At 41.7% G+C, this 15,958-nt stretch overlaps 1 protein-coding gene across 4 annotated transcripts; it reads right to left on the reverse strand.

The window, feature by feature from the left end:
* Positions 1-36: 36 nt before the first annotated feature.
* Positions 37-15,493, reverse strand: itih6 (inter-alpha-trypsin inhibitor heavy chain family member 6). 4 transcript variants are annotated; one of them, XM_036141955.1, is made up of 17 exons: positions 15,003-15,493; positions 14,495-14,530; positions 11,350-11,504; positions 9,214-9,324; positions 8,837-9,084; positions 7,413-7,582; positions 7,218-7,334; positions 6,928-7,099; positions 5,245-6,837; positions 4,933-4,962; positions 4,757-4,774; positions 4,613-4,660; positions 4,501-4,524; positions 4,317-4,361; positions 4,117-4,230; positions 3,636-4,019; positions 37-824 (listed from the first exon to the last, which is right to left on the reverse strand). In XM_036141955.1, exons 1-17 carry the CDS (start codon positions 15,108-15,110, stop codon positions 562-564), a joined length of 3,636 nt encoding a protein of 1,211 aa, XP_035997848.1. In that variant the 5' UTR covers positions 15,111-15,493; the 3' UTR covers positions 37-561. The 4 variants fall into 4 exon arrangements, with proteins under 4 accessions (XP_035997848.1, XP_035997828.1, XP_035997837.1 ...); XM_036141935.1 differs by having other exon boundaries at positions 4,317-4,412; XM_036141944.1 differs by lacking the exon at positions 14,495-14,530 and having other exon boundaries at positions 4,317-4,412.
* Between the last annotated feature and the right edge of the window lie 465 nt (positions 15,494-15,958).

Below are 15,958 nucleotides of genomic sequence, written 5' to 3' on the forward strand. Positions count from 1 at the left end.
GACTCAAATTTGTATTTATTTTATTTATTTCTTTTAACATTTATAGACATATGTATTCACACACACATACAAGGCCTTATACACACTTGAACTGAAGGTTACAGCTTACAGAGAGATGCTTTTACTAATTACATACGATCCAGACAGGGAAGAATGACGTATAAGATCATTCCAATAAATAACTCGCATTTCAGAGCGGCAGCAAAGAATGAATGATCTGCTGTTCCCCTGCAACCAGAAGCACACCGAGTCTCTGTGACACATAAAGAAACACAGAATGAAAGCAGTCAGTGATAGAGAGTGATAAAGAGGCTCTGTTCACTTCTGCATTTGAGTAACTGTACATTTTCATTCTAATTAATCTAACTTCTTCTTTCTGCCCCCGGGCTGCAGCATCCATCCCTTCCTGTTTCACAACCGCCTCTCTGTCTGACTGGAACAACATGTTGTCTTTATCCAGGGGACTCCCGGCTAGCTTCGTCCTTTGTCTGATCGCTGGTGAACTGCTGGTACCTGAGCCGTGCTGCGGACAAACAACAGGTGGAGCTGGCTCAGCTAGGGTTACACATTGTTCACCACGTAACTCTCGTAGGAGTGACTCAGCAGTCTCTCGAGCTCAGCCTTAGGAACCACCCAGCATTTGCCCAGGTGGCGCTTTTGCACAGAGTCTTTCACCGTCTTCTCCTGTAAAGTCACCGGCATCCGATGTGCTCCCCAGCTCAGGATTCCCCTGGCTAGAATCTCCTCTTTGCTGTGTGGGTGAGCACGTTGGTGCTGACGATCGTCCGTCACAGTTACAGTCATGTCCGAGTGCTGAAACTGACCTGCAGGCAGAAACGGAGCAGCAGTGATTAAGTGTATCAGAGTGAAGTCACAGTGCCTTTACCTTTTTTTTTCACAGTAGACCAACACACAAGATTCCTGAAAAACTTCTTAATTGTATTACATTTAATTTCCCATTTTAATCCAGAGAGTGACAGTGGAGAGTCTTATTAAATCTTACATTTGCTCTCAACTTCATTGCAAAGTCTTAAAGAGTTTTTTTTTTTTTTAAGAGTTTTCTTTTTTGTTGCTCGAGAAATGTGCTGGTGGCATTTGTTTGTTCTGGGATTTGTAGTTCCAGCTGAGGGAACTGGCTGACTAAATATTTACACAATGCAAATCAGAAAGTCCTTGTTAAATTACTATCAGCTCCTTCATCATGGGAAAGTAAATATCCAGGTTAAAGTTTATTACGTTTTTATTTGTCATAATTCGTAAAGGCTTTAAATTTAAAACATAATGGTGTTAAAGTGTCCTGAATTTAGACTACATAAACTTGTAGAAACTCAGAAGCATAAAAAGGCCATCATGGTGATTTAGGGAGAAAGAAAAAAACAACAATTTCCAAATGTTTTATGAAGCAAAAATCTGAAAAGTGCGGTGTGTATTTGTGTTCAGCCTCCCTGAGTTAAAACGTTCTCGAGCCACCTTTCACTGCAATTACCGCTGCAAATCGTTTGGCTCATGTCTCTACTAACTTTGCACATCAAGAGAGCCACAAAGCTCTTTTCCTCCTGACTGTCTGATATTTAGCTCCATCCATCTTCAATCAAGTCTGACCCACAGCATGATGCTGCCACCACCATGATTTACCACAGGATGGTGTGTTTTCAGCTACACACTGTTATGCATTTATGTCAACATGTTTCATTTCGGTCTCATCTGATTGGAGTGTCTTTTCCATATTTGTGTGCCTCCTGTAGGAAACTGCATAGGAGACACAACATATTTTGCTTTTCTTTCAACGATGAGTCTTTAGATGGAGATTAAATTACAAACAGGTGGGTTTTATTTAGAGGTATCGGTAAAAGGGAGCTGAAAACATGTGTATGCCACACTTTTCAGATTTTTGGTTTGTTCAAGAAAGTCAAAACTGTTATTTGTTTTCCTTACTTCACAACTACACTCTTTGTTTATCACAAACCAGAAGTTTATTTTTTTATTGCAGGGAGCCGTAAACTTTACGATTAATCCTGTTAGTCCTGCAGTGACAGGGAACGTTTTCAGTTCACTAATTCAGGTAAAAGTAAATTACCTGAATGCCCATTACTAACCGTATTGCAACAGCTCCAACTGAGTTGTATTTTCAGTCTCACACACATAAAATATTTAATTAGGATTAGAAAAGGGCAATGTTGTGTATGTGGGTTAAAAATTATAACTATAATTATATTTATCTTATTTTAACCAAAGTGTACTCAGGAAAGTCCAGCTAGCTAAATAGAATATATTAGGTGTTATTAAAACAGCAATAACCTGGTTTAAATAAGGAAACCTTTAGAGCATGTCAGAAAAATGTTATTTGGGCTATTAAGGAAAAATACTTAATGTGCTAGGACTTTTTAAAGTATAATGTTTATAATGCTGCCCTTTTGGCTTGACGTAGGGAGTGAGGTTTGCATGAAATTGCCCTTTGTGTGTATTTCCCTGCAGCAGCTGCTACAGATCTGTAAAATCAGGACAACAAACTGCTTTAAGTTTGAAGTATTTAGCAATCAGTGGCCAGACGAAATTAGAAGTATTTTAATAACCAGATTCACCACGCCCACCATACTTTGTGCATAAAAGAGTTTTGTAAAATCATTATTTTCTGGAGTTATGTAATCCCACACTAAAATATTGTATGGTAATGTATTTACTAAGAAGAAAATTTAAAAAAATAACTGTTTTGCAAAATCCCCTGTAGGACACTGACCAGCACAGCTGCTGTAACACTGAGTATAACCATCTTTTTACAATACGATGACACTCCTCTCCTACAACATTTCCTGATGTTAGAGCATGTTTCCATGTAAGTAAAACTAAATATTTATAAACAGAATAGATCTGGAAGGCAGAAAATACGTTTTAACAGTGAGATGAGAACACTACCACAGTAAAATAAATAATTGTGGAGGGTGGTGATTTAAACTTAGATATTACTCAAATATCAAAGTTTAAATCGCCTTTACTTAGTTCAAAGTCTAAATGTATGACATTAAATTGCTTTGCCAGCTCCGAAACGTGAAAGAAACCAGGTTTAATAAAAATTAGTTGGTTGATGATGTTAAAAATATGTTGTCTGTATTTATACTTATTAATTTGTAAAAGGGGCAACGTGCATTAATTAACACAATGCAAATACGTAAGATTATTGCCAGAGCTCATTTCCATCTCCAGTCCCTTGGGAGTCAAAGCCAGCAACACAAAACAGCACAAGACAGTGTCAAAAACAACAAAAGTGGAAAAGTGAGATTAAAATTTTTTAAATTTGCCTCTTTCATGATTGTCCATAGTTATTAACATGAAGAAATGCTAAAATGTATCAGATAATCAACAATAGATCCTCATTGTGCATATTGTCACAATCAAGCTATGCGTTATCATTGGACAATAATAAGATATAAATAGATATGTATAATAATGCAAGTTTAATTGCTGAAATATGAAACAAAAGTATGTCAAAACCAATGACATGGAACATCTGGTAAACATGTAGAAACAGACCAGATTTAAATTAAGCTTTTCGAGCAGCAGCAAAATCTCTTACTGGAAGACATAGAGGGATATAAAACATTTCCTCCAGTTAAATGTTTTTCAGACAGGCAGCTTACCCAGGAGGCCTTGGGTTAGCGGTGAAAGACCCCGTCCATCTGTGACGTAAAACCCCAGGTGAGCCAGCTGCAGATAGTTGGGGTGTTTGTAGTGATGGAACAGCACCAGGAACCGCACACCTTTAGCCAGCTCGATCCAGCAGCTCTGATGGTTGTCCACGGTCACCGTCACGCCCTGCCTGGTCACTGATCCCTGTTGATCGACAGGAAGGAGCTCCCTTCCTTCTCCATCCACTACCACACCATCCAGCGACAAGGTGATCATGATGTCAGCCGAACGGCCTGCTGGTACTGAGATGGTGAGCTGGTCGAAGTACGTCCGGGAACGGCCTTCTGCTCCGGGCTTTGGGGGAGCCCCCATCAGGCGGCCATCCACAATGATGCCTTAAAGAGTAATGTAGCTCAAATACACGCTCCGGAAAATGTCCCACCAGGGTCTAAACTGCATGTTAAATAAAACGAGAAACTTTGCTGTGCTTACCTCGCTCTGGATCCTCCAGAAGTCTGAGCACATCGTTGGCTCTGCCATCGACAGTAAAACAAAGGTTCTGGTGCAACTTTGGGAGTTGGACCACAAAATGAGGATCTCCATCAACTATATGAGACAATGCAGAAGCTAAATACAGACACAGATGTCTGACCGTTGTGGATTTGGGGGAAAAAAAATAGATGCATGCTGACCTGATGAGGAGAAGAGCCTCACAGAATTCAGTCTGGATTGAGGTTCTAAAAGGACAAGACATTCAACTAAAGGACAGTCCTCCTCACTCCCAAGCACTGAAACCAATGACAGGACTAGACATGTATTGCAGAGCCCAACACTACTATAAATGAAATGCAGTTCCTACACTTTCTAAATACTCACCAAATGAATCACTGTTATCATCCCCTGAGAAAAAATAAAACTTTTAAAACCTGTGATATTGCTCAAGTGCAGCCCCCCACACACCTCCCAATAATGTAAAAAGACAACTTACAGGTATCATAGCTGAGATCGTAGTCATAATTATATGTTGCATCGTAATCTGGCAAATAGAAGAAGTCATTAAGCAGTGAAAATTATCTATTCTGAAGCTAATGTGATGAGGTCGCGCTATAATCAGGTGAGCTGTTACACTTACCTTTCACAAGGTTCAGATCTATTCAGAACAAAAAGGAACATTTTTGTGTCTAAAAGCAGATTTGTACCAGACATAAGCAGCAATAAGTAAAATTCTCATTCCTGCTCTGTTATAAATTTTTTCCTATTTCTAAATTTCTAGACAATATAAATGATTAGGAGGCAATTCAAATTTACCTTCTTCACTCTGAATGGAAGTAGACACATCTAAGAGAAAAAGACAGAGCATTCATTTTGAATTAAAATACTAAAACCAGCGCTGTATCCATCCATCTATCCATCTATCTGCTCTACTTATATTTTTCCTGCAGGTGATACGTAGGTGTACAAATTATATTCGTTATATTCCAACTATATTCTAGATTTGTTTTGATTATCATTTTAAGTGTACATGTTAAAGGTTGATTTTTGAGAGGAATCCCCCCAAATGAAAGGACAAATTTAATTTTTTCTGCTATCCAGAGAATTGGCAGACAGTGTGCTCCTTACCCAGAAGGCCAGCTGCTTCCCACAGTCCTGGTCCATCGGTAACTCCAGGCATGGGAGCAAAGGTACCCAAAACCAAGGTGGCAATGTTCATATCCGAGTCGGCATCTAGATTAGAGCTGTTGTGTCCCGCTACTGGTGCTGAGGCTGGGGAGGGCGAGCTGAGAGGAATTTCAGGAGTCGTTTCAGAGTGATGACGGTTTGAGGCTGTATTGGTGTGGTTGTCCATCCCTGAAGACAGACTTGTCCCTCTGAGAGGAGGACTGAGCTGTTGGGGCATGGTTCTCCTTGTCAGCGGTGCAGGGTCAGTTCCGGGTGAATTGGGGTGAGGCGAAGCGCTGGTATCAAATGTTTGTGTAGCTGTTGTTGTCGGGACTGAGGTTATTTTCATGGCACCGGGCATCTGAGTGGCAGGAGGTTGTGCTGTTTTTAGAGCACTTAGTAGAGAGGTGGGCGTCTTCCCAGATGGCGCAGGCAGGGTGGGTGTTTTAGAATCATTCTGGGAGGCAGCAGTTTTTTTCTTACTGAGGGCAGTTTTGATAGGAGCAGGGCTTGGGTGTGTAGCTGTTCTTCTGGTTGGCGAAACCACTGTTTTAGCCAGAAACGTTGGCAATGACTTAGGTTTAGTTTTCTGTTTATTTGCTGGTGGTTGAGGTGGGTCCGGTTTAGATGTCTTAGGCAGGGGATTAGAGGGTAGGTTTGACTTCCTCTTCTGTTTATCAGCTAACATTTTGCTGGGGTGTACTGTCGTCGCTGCCGTGGTGGTAGTAGTAGTACCAGTAGTTGTAGGCTTCGCGGTGGTCAGACCCTGAGCTGCTTCATCTGCATCTGGCTTAACGACAACCAAAGAAGTGACTGGGGTCACAAAGTTATATTTGAGGGAGAGGTTAACAGCTTTGTCTGCCAGTAACTTTTGGGTTGCGGGGTCAGTTGCATTGAGTTTGGCCAGTAGCAGCTCTTTGATGGTGAAGTATGCCCAGAGACGATGCACAAAGCTTGACACGCCTTCCAACTCTCCCAAACAGTTTAAAAAGCCTTTACCCCCATTTTCTTTTGCACTGGAAATAAGAACATTATCTTCCAGGTTTATGTTCTGCTTTGAATCGGTTGCTGAAACCGACACCTTTAGGTCTTTTACTCCAGGTTTTACTCTCCCTGCCACAACTAACTCAGAGCCTTGGAAGTAGTTTGGGAACAAGGAGCGGGTGACGTCAAATGCCTGATCATCCATGTAAGAAAGCTGGATATCTGACAGCAAAGGGTTGGCCACTTCATCATAGAACCCCTTCAGCTGCAAAGCTGCATCTGCCTCTTCATAGACCATCCTGGCCACGCCTCGGTTTTCCAGAGCCAGGCGTTTCAGAAGAAGGAAGTCCGCGTCGTCTCCAAAGGCTAGACCAAACAGAGTAGCTGGGCCCAATGCTTTTTTGGCGTTATTAAGTATGGTGTCACCAGACGTGACTCCCGTGGTTGCTTCCCCGTCTGTCAGAAAGATAACCAGTGGGACCCGTTGAGATGCAATGTGGCTTGAGGATCCGGATGATGAAGGGTTAACAAGCTGGGCAGCTGACAGCAGAGCTGCGTTGATATTAGTCCCTGACACGACAGTGGGGAAAACATGGACAATCAGTTTTAATGGCACAGAGAACATACATGTTGACTGCAAAAGATCGGATTTCAACTCACATCCTTCTGCAATGATTCTCCTCACAAACTCTTTGGCCTCTCGTACGTTCTGCCGAGTTGCTCGCACTGTTCGACCTTTCCTCCAAGTGTGAACCTTGTCTGAGAAGGTGATGATGTTAAAGTGGTCTCCCTCTCTGAGGTCTCCAAGGATGGTATTCATCGCCTGCTTGGTCTACTGACAGAAATCAACGCTGTTACTGACCCACTTTTATCTCAAAAAGAAACAATAACTGTATGCATTAGCAAGTTAAAGCTCTTTTAGAACCTTCCAAATGCTTTCCCCGCTTTACCTGCTTTATCTTGGTGCCTATCATGGAACCACTGACATCAATGACAAATATAATGTCCTTGGGAACCACTGGAAGCCCTCTTGGTGCAAAGTAATGCACAAAGTAGCCATCGTACACCTAACAAGGGTGAGAAGTCAAAGATTCAATGAAATTCAAGTGACCTTTGCAAGCCAGAAGGGGAAAGATGCCGCTGACCTGAACGTCGCCCAACATGTCCTTGAGGTCCACGTCATACTGAACGATGAAGTCTGCATTTATGCCTTTGGAGGATATGCTGTTCTGCTGCTGTGGAGTTGGGCTGTAGTAAATTCTAGCACAGCTATTGCTCTTCTCAACCTGAGTGGAGGCAGGGGGGGTTGAATCACCTGACGGAAAGTAGCATTTTATTAGCACATTTTTTATTAAATATATATATGTTGATAAAAAAACTATTAGTTGCACTGCACTGATGAATGTAAGCTACATCAGTGTCGGCTGTATTGGTGTTGATTAACAAAAAGAGAAGCACTGAGGGGACAACAGGGAGATGATCCCAAAAACAGGAATGATTTTGCAGATGGAGGCCACTGCTGTGTTTTTTTCCCCTCTTATTTACAGAGTGTTTTCAGGAGTTTAGGCCTTTTCAGACATTAGACACAGGAATTTGTGGAGTGGTGCAACAGAACCATCTCCTGACCAACACGAAAAAAAAACTAAGGACTTGGTGGAGGATTTCCACATGCACTGACCCGCCAGATTGAGACCGGTGTTCATTTGACCAATAAACCGGACCGGAGTCACAGCACTGACGCTCTTTACCAGATGGGTCGATGCCGACTCTACCTGCTAAGCAGACTGAGGTCATCAAGACCGTTTGTGACTTTGTGGTGGCATCAACTGTTTTCTGTGGTGTAGTTCTTCGGAGCAGCAGCCTGCTCTATAGTAAATGTTTATGTCCCTGCTTTTTTTGTAAGTGGTCTGTTGTTTTTTAGGCACTAATATAGATGCACATGTTGTACATTGTTTAGATTATCCCACTTAGATGCACATTTTTTTAAATCTGTGTATGCTATTTTTTTTTAACAACTGTACACAATGTTTTTTTATACTGTGAATTTGTCGTTACTATACATTTTAAAATACTTATATTCTATTTTTACCCCTGTGTAAATCTGCATGCTTTTACTTGCATTTCACTTTGTTGCCGACACACCTGCATTTCCCGATTGAGGGGCAGTAAAGGTTATCCATATTATATTATATTCTATAGGATGGACTTGAAATTCTCTTGAAAAGCTCTACAGTCATAGCTGGTTTATTTCCTCCTTGTTATTTGTGTTAACACACCCCTGCATGATTCAGAACAAGGAACTACCAAAACTCATGGGTTCGTAGTGGTGGTCAGAGCTGCTTATTATCAATTATTCTATTACATTTTTATTTATTATTATGACCCGGGCTATGAAAATTGTTTATTTTTTATGTCCCGAATGATCAGAAATGTGCTGTTTATTCCAATAAACACAGTGGATACCTGGCAGCTTACCTATATAATTATTATATTATATATTTATCTGATGACTGATGAATGATTTTTGTGTTTAACATTTTGCTCCCGGTTACATTTCCTTGCAACTTACCCTGGGCTGTGTTTGTCAGCAATCGGCTAGTCCTCAGAGGAAGTACTTTGATCAAACTGATGCCCGTCCTCTCGTGTATGCTGACATCTAACGTGAGGTTCTGCACAGGCTGCCCGGGTCTCAGGCCTAAACTGAGCTCATAGCGGCCGAGTCGACGGGGTAATAATTCCTCGTAGGTCAGGAGGAAAGACATCCGAGTTCCCGATGGTACGCTCACCGCTACACGAAACTTCTCAACTTCCCTTTCTCTGCAATGACAAAATTTAAGGAGTAAGTGAGGCAGGTAGTTTTAAGTTAGGCCGTTTTCAAGAAGCTCAATTAAGCCAAAGATGGAACAAATTCTTTCTGTGCTCACAAGAGGTCATAACAACACTAACTTGGTGGCGGCAAGTCCGGCTGTTTTTCCTTGCTTCTTAGCGGCGTCGTAGATTTTCCTGGCCGCAGCTCTTTCCTTCACTTGAGCCACATACGCCTTACCATTGGAGGCACTGGTGGGATAGAGGGAAGAGGAGAAAGAAGTAGCTTTCTGTGTGACCTACAGTAGCTGGATTATGTTACGCTCAGTGGATCGCTATGAGCTTTGGAGGGAGATTTATTTTATCTTGACTCTTGTACTTCCAGAGGAGTCACAAAGTTGCCTCACAAACTGGCTCCCTGCTTGTTTACGGACAGAGTTCGTGCCATGTGAGGGGAAGGCTGGTAAATGGAGTCATTTCTTCAAAAAACAACATGAAGGAAGCGTGATCTTTATGGGTTGGCGATGGTCTCTGCGTGACACACCTATAAATAATCTTGACCAGAACCAATTTTAGTTGACTGGAAATTCACTTTGAAGACCCATGATGTCATACGGCAGGGTGTCATTTTCAGGTAAATGTTTTTAATGAGCGACAAGGTGTAACAAAAATAAATCAGAGGGCTTAAAGAGGGTCTTGTTTGACACAGAGCAGAAAAATTGTGAGAGCGCGGAGTGGAGAGTGGGGGGGGGGGTGCTGGGTGTATTCATATGTGGCTGCCTTTGGGGCTTTAGAAATGACTAAACATTATCTGCATATAGAACACAGAAATGCACACAGAAATGCCTAAAAACCAACGTAATACGTCTGCCACAGCTATTTCCCTCAAGGTATCTAGAGATATAGCTGTGTTGATCCTTTATGTGAAAATATGCACGCAGAATGTATGTTGGGGGGGGGGGGTAAAGCAGCTCGTGCTCTAAGCTCACACATACTTTAAAATATTGACTCCACATCCAAAGTCTACAACCACCTATGCATGCATACAGTAGATGTAGACGTGTGTGGACTAAGTGTACGAAAACTGGCAGGCTGCCTTGGTAAACCATGTGGGGAGAAAAATGGGTGGACTGGGCAAACCTCTGTCATTTTCTCTGTTAACTTTCTGACTTTCATTTACAAAGCTGGGTATTCATTCAGCTTCTGGTTTCCCCTCCTGACCTGCTTCCGCTCCCAAATCCAGCAAAGCCATCTTGTTTGATTTATTTATATTTAGCATTTTATAAGGAGAGTGGATGCCACTCCTTTTAGTAATGAAATTTAGCTTCTTTAGATCATTTCTTTCTTTATGGGAGGTTTACCTTTGGACTGTGGTGGTCATTAAGAACATTACTTATACTTGTCTCTATTTATCCTCAGGGGCTTTGAAGACTTGCTTGCACCGTTGAACTACATAGATTTTACCTCAGCTGAATCTAAAGTGTCCTTTCCCTGGGTTTAAAAATGGATTCACGTCACTGTTAGAATGTCAGACTTTGGTGACTAAACAATCTCTCTGAACTGGAAATCACAGGCAGTATCAAGTAAATGGAAGAGGGGATCTAAAGTTGTGGGAAGGAGTAAAGATGTGAAGGAGATCAGAAGGGTAGGGGGAGTGAGGTTGTGGATGGCCTTGAGCGTGTACAGAAGGATTTTGAATATAGTTCTGAATTGAACAGGGAACCAGTGGAGCTGCTGTAGGACTGGGGTAAAGCCGTTCGTTTATTTCCGAAATTAAAGCGAACAGCTGAACTCTGAACCACTTGTGGCTTAAGGAGGGATTTTTGAGGAAGGCCAAAGAGAAGAGAGTTACAGCAATGAATGCGGGAGTTGCAAAAATTGATGCATGGTGAGGAGAAAGGGAGTGAGGAATGCAATTAATATTGCATACATGAAAATAGACAGCATGGGCGATCTTAGCGATGTGAGAGGTAAAGGATAGAGCGCAATCGAGGATGACACTGAGACTCTTAACCTGAGGTGATGGGGAGACTTTAGAACCATCAAGGAAAACTGTTAGCTTTGGATAATATAGACTTGTTTCTCACAAGGAGGAGCTCAGCTCACTTTTCACATGAATCAGCAGAAAAAAAGCATTGATCCCTTTCAGGTGGTTCAAAACTCTGCAGCAAAGCTCCTAAACTGAAGCAAACAGAAGAGCTTATATTTCTCCTATGTGAATGTAATTGCACTGGTTACCAATTCATTGTAAAATTGATTTGCTTTGGGTCATCTTACATGGTGAAGTTGGAGATGAAAGCAGAAGAGGGCAGGTCCACCTCAAACGCTGCCTCCTTGACAATGGGGAGCTGGTTCCACACTGAACTCTGGATTGTTGTAACAGCGTAACGGGACACCACTGAACACCTGACATGGTAGTCTGTAACCTTTAGCTGGTGGTATAAAAAAAACACATCCATCAATAGAAAAGGTCAAAAGAAACAGTGAATTTTTCATGTAGAATCTTTGTAGAACGTGTAACACAACATAACATTCTGAGCCATTGCCTCTGGAAAAGAAGGATGCATGCAGTCTCTTGCAAAAGTGTTTATAATCATTGAATGTTATAATATATTATGACAAATTGTGTTTTATTGGGACTTTATATGGCAGACCAATACAAAAGTACGTCATTGTTAACTGGAGAAAAAAAAAATCAACCACAACTTTTTGACATATTCACGCCTAAAATGTGAAGCGTTTTGTTCCTCTTTACATTTATACTCATAAATAAAACCGAGAATAACAACTTTTCTTTGTAAATCAGTTAATTAGTATTGACAATCCATTTAATCTCATTATAAATACAGCTGTTCGTGAACGCCTCAAAGGTTTGTTAGAGAACATTAGCCAACAAAGAACTATCATAGAGAGAGGCAAATTAGTCATTATGAAGGGAGGAAAACAACAAACAGACTGAAAAGAAGTCTAAAGCAGGTTTAGATTATAAAATATTATCACGTCTCATTTTTCAATTAATTATGTGAAATTTGAAAGATTATGGAATAACTTCAAACCTGAAAAAAAAAAACAGATCCTTCACCTGAACTGAGGAGAATATTAGTAGCAGCCAAGATCTATATCTATAGAGCAATAATATATAATTTGAGTATGGAAAGATTATAGAACTATTGCCTTCCTACTGAGACAAGGTCGTCCACCTAGGTGGACAGGTCAGGACACTAAAGCAGCACTCATGGTAACTCTGGAGGAGCAGCAGAGATGCACTGTACTCAAAAGGAGAGTCTGTGGACAGGACAACTATTACCAGCGCACTCTGCAAATCTGGTCTTTATAGAGTGACAACAAGGAAATCATAAAAAATCCTGTTTGCACCACTGTAGGAGACACCATAAACACGTAGAAGAAGGAGCTCATGTCAAATGAGACCAAGACCAACTGCAAACAAAACACTGTGTGATGTTTGAACAACAACAACAAAAACAGTGTGCACCACCCACACAAGGCAGCATCAAGTTGTGGGAACGCTGATCTTCACCAATGTCAATGTCAGCCTTATGTGCATAGCAATTTACAACAAACAAGTTACATCAAAGTGCTGCACAGCAAGAACATAACTGATCATTAACGAAAAAAGACAGAAGACATAGAGGAACTGAATAAAGTTGATAAATACATACTATTAATGTAGCAATAGAAACAGTAAAGACTTTTACCTCTACTTACTTAAAAAGCCAAGGAGTAGAGCTAGATCTTTAAAAGTGCCTTAAAACTCAGCTCTTGTATAAACTGGTAGATTATTCCACGGTTTTGAGGCTACAGAGAAGGACCAGAGGTGATGGAAATATGGATGGAGATAAATGCAATCCTTCAAACAACCCTGTTAGAGACTACAAATGGGGCAGAGGTTCACCTCCAAACAGGACAACAACTCTAAGAATGAAAGCAGAACTACAGTGGAATGGGAAATGGTAAACGGACTGAACTTTTCCACTCATATGGTCTAGATCAAAGTCCTGGCCTAAATGAAATTTTAGGCTAGACTGATCTAAAATGTCAGTGTCTAGCCTGAGGTCTCCAACTGGTTACAACCAGTACAGGTATAAAGGTTTTGGGATACTTGCCCTTCAAGCTGGAGATTTAGACCCTTGGTCAGTGTGAAAGGCTGGTCTGACAAAAACCTGAAGCTATATTTGGAATGAAAAAATGTTCCTATAAAGCAGTGACAGTGAGGCCAGTTGTGTTGGTCTACTACAAAAATGACAGTAATGGGTGGGCTACTAGTTGGAACCCCCACTCCACCCGTCTCAGTTGTTGTGTCCTTGGGCAAGACGTTTCACCCACTTTGCCTGTTGCCGATGGTTAAAGGGCCCAGCGGTGCTGATTGTATGGCAGCCCCACTCGGTCCAGTCTGCCACAGGGCAGCTGTGGCTACAATGTAGCTCACCACCATCAGCATGTGAATGTGTGGATGAATGACTGTAGTGCAAAGTGCTTTGGGGTCCTCTGACTTGATCGAGCTGTACAAATGCAGGTTATTTACCATTTACAATAAAATTTGAATAAGATCCATTCAAGATCGATTGGTTGTAATCTAACCAAGCTAAACAAATGTTCAAGGGGTATTTGTACACCTGCAAGCACAGTAGAAAAACGCATTATTCACCTAGACAAAAACAGTGAAGCATTAAGTTCGGAACCTAGATTTGCTGCACCTTTACATCCTTGATGGATGTGTCAATGCTTTATTTACAAGCTGCTGGCACATCTATAATGAGCGCCAGAAAGCACAAGTGGTGTCATGAGTTGGGCCATGGAGCACCAGGAGCGGTCACCAAAAAACACAAAGAATAGCTCTTAAGTTCACAGAACAGCATCACTGGCAGCTGATGGAGTTTAACACGGGGTTGCATTTTCAGTTGGTCATATAAAGAAATTCTGTCACATGGCGGTGTACTACTTAAAGCACAATATGTGCCGGTGCCTTCATTTTCTCATTGGTTTACTGCTTCGCTGTTTTTGTCTGCGTGTAAAAGTAGAAAAGAAACATTGTTTTTATTTAAACTAAGTGTGCCAACGTGAGACACATCACTTCAGGCCCCTTCCCTTGTTTACTTGTGGTACGCCGGCGCCTGAGCTGGTCAGTGCGGCTGCACGGGTCTATTACGAGGCGACATGAAGGAGGAGGACAGCCACATCAAGCCGGCAACTACCTGGTCATTAAGAAAGCTGTGGTCTGTGTAACATAGACAGGTTTACTGTATGCTCCTAGCAAATTGCTTCATAGTTAGGCCTGAAGAAAACAGAAGGGACTCGGGATACCCAGAAACTTCTATGTCTTTGAAACTTAGGATTTTAACTTCACTGGGTGTTATGTGACCGAACCTCCAGTTAACTCGCAGTAAATTCACTTAAAGCTTACCACTGATTTTGCTGGACTGCTTTGACGTTTTGTTCTCTGCAAAAGAAACAAAGTCAATCAGAAAAAAAGCATTGGTTGTATAATGTTGTACTGGATTCCACAATAAATCAGGTCAAAACTGGGTTCATTGTGCCACCTTCATGAAGTCATCTCCACAATCTGAGCAAATGAGGGCTGGGTGAAGATCTTGTGTCAAAACAGAGTGAATTAGCCATTCATGAATGAAAGAAGGGGAAGTGGAACTGGAAATAAATGCTCTCACTGTACACATGGGCAGAGCAGGATTACACGCTCCGGCCTCCTGTTAATTCTGCGCACAAGTCCCTGCTTTGTCAGTCCATTACCAAATATCCTGTGCATTGGTGAGACTTTAAACATAAACAACCTGCAGAGTGGAAACCCCTCACAGGGAAAATATTATACAACCTATATGAGATGGAAAGTACTCCTTTAGCTACTAAGTCTGGGCACGTTCCAGAAAGTTGCATAAAATTAAACATATTCTTACCTGGAAATGAAAATTCTTCCTTAGGTGCGTCTTAGAACCATCTGATAATCCCTCTTGCACACAGTGATAAATACAAAGAAGAAGGCATTGAATCTTCAAAAACCTCATGCTTGCAGTGACTCAACTCTTAGATTCAAACTGAAGAACGTCCCGCGGTCTCACGATGGGCGCACGCCGCACATGTTACACAAGTTGCAAGCAGGAGCTGTGTTTCCCCACCGTCAGCGCAAACTGTTCTGATCCATGTGAGAACGGCCTGCAAATTTGATCTGATAATGAGTTACACCATAGGTGAGAGGGGTGGGGGAAAAAAAAGAGTTTAGAGACAGGTTTGCGCCAGTTTTGCTGGGATGAAGAGCGCCGCACGCACCTCGGGTTCACGCATGCTGCCAAGGAGAGCTGAGAGAAATGAAGGGTTACTGGCACCCCCCTCCAATGTTTGGACTGAAACACCTCCGCCTCCATCTCCTCCCCTTGCAGTGCTCCTGCACTGCTCCCCCTTCTTTCACAAGAACCCACAGCCTGACTTAGGAGACATGGACATACAGAGCTCTACAAAAGTATTTACTCCCCTTGACTGTTTTCACTTTTCGGGATTCTATTTCCTGTGATAATACTTAATTACAAAGCGGAAGGTAAATTATACCTGGTTTTCCTTTTAAAAGTGATGGTCAGCCTGTCCAGTAAATGATCCACTTTCAAACTTGATGGTGGCACTATTATACTTTGAGGATGCTATTCTTTGGCAGGAACAGCTGGTCAGAGCTGATGGGAGGATGAATCGAGCTGAATACAGAGTGGTCATTGAAGAAGGGTTAGCTAGACAACAGACTGGGGCCAAAAGTTAATTTCCCAGCAGGATAACAAGCCTAAACAAATAGTTCAGTGTATGTGTTAGAATGGCCAAGTCAAAGTCCAAGCCTAAATAATCTGCACATAAAATCTGAATACATTTT

The sequence above is a fragment of the Fundulus heteroclitus genome, chromosome 1 (genome assembly GCF_011125445.2).
Source record: "Fundulus heteroclitus isolate FHET01 chromosome 1, MU-UCD_Fhet_4.1, whole genome shotgun sequence".
Lineage (NCBI taxonomy): Eukaryota > Metazoa > Chordata > Actinopteri > Cyprinodontiformes > Fundulidae > Fundulus > Fundulus heteroclitus.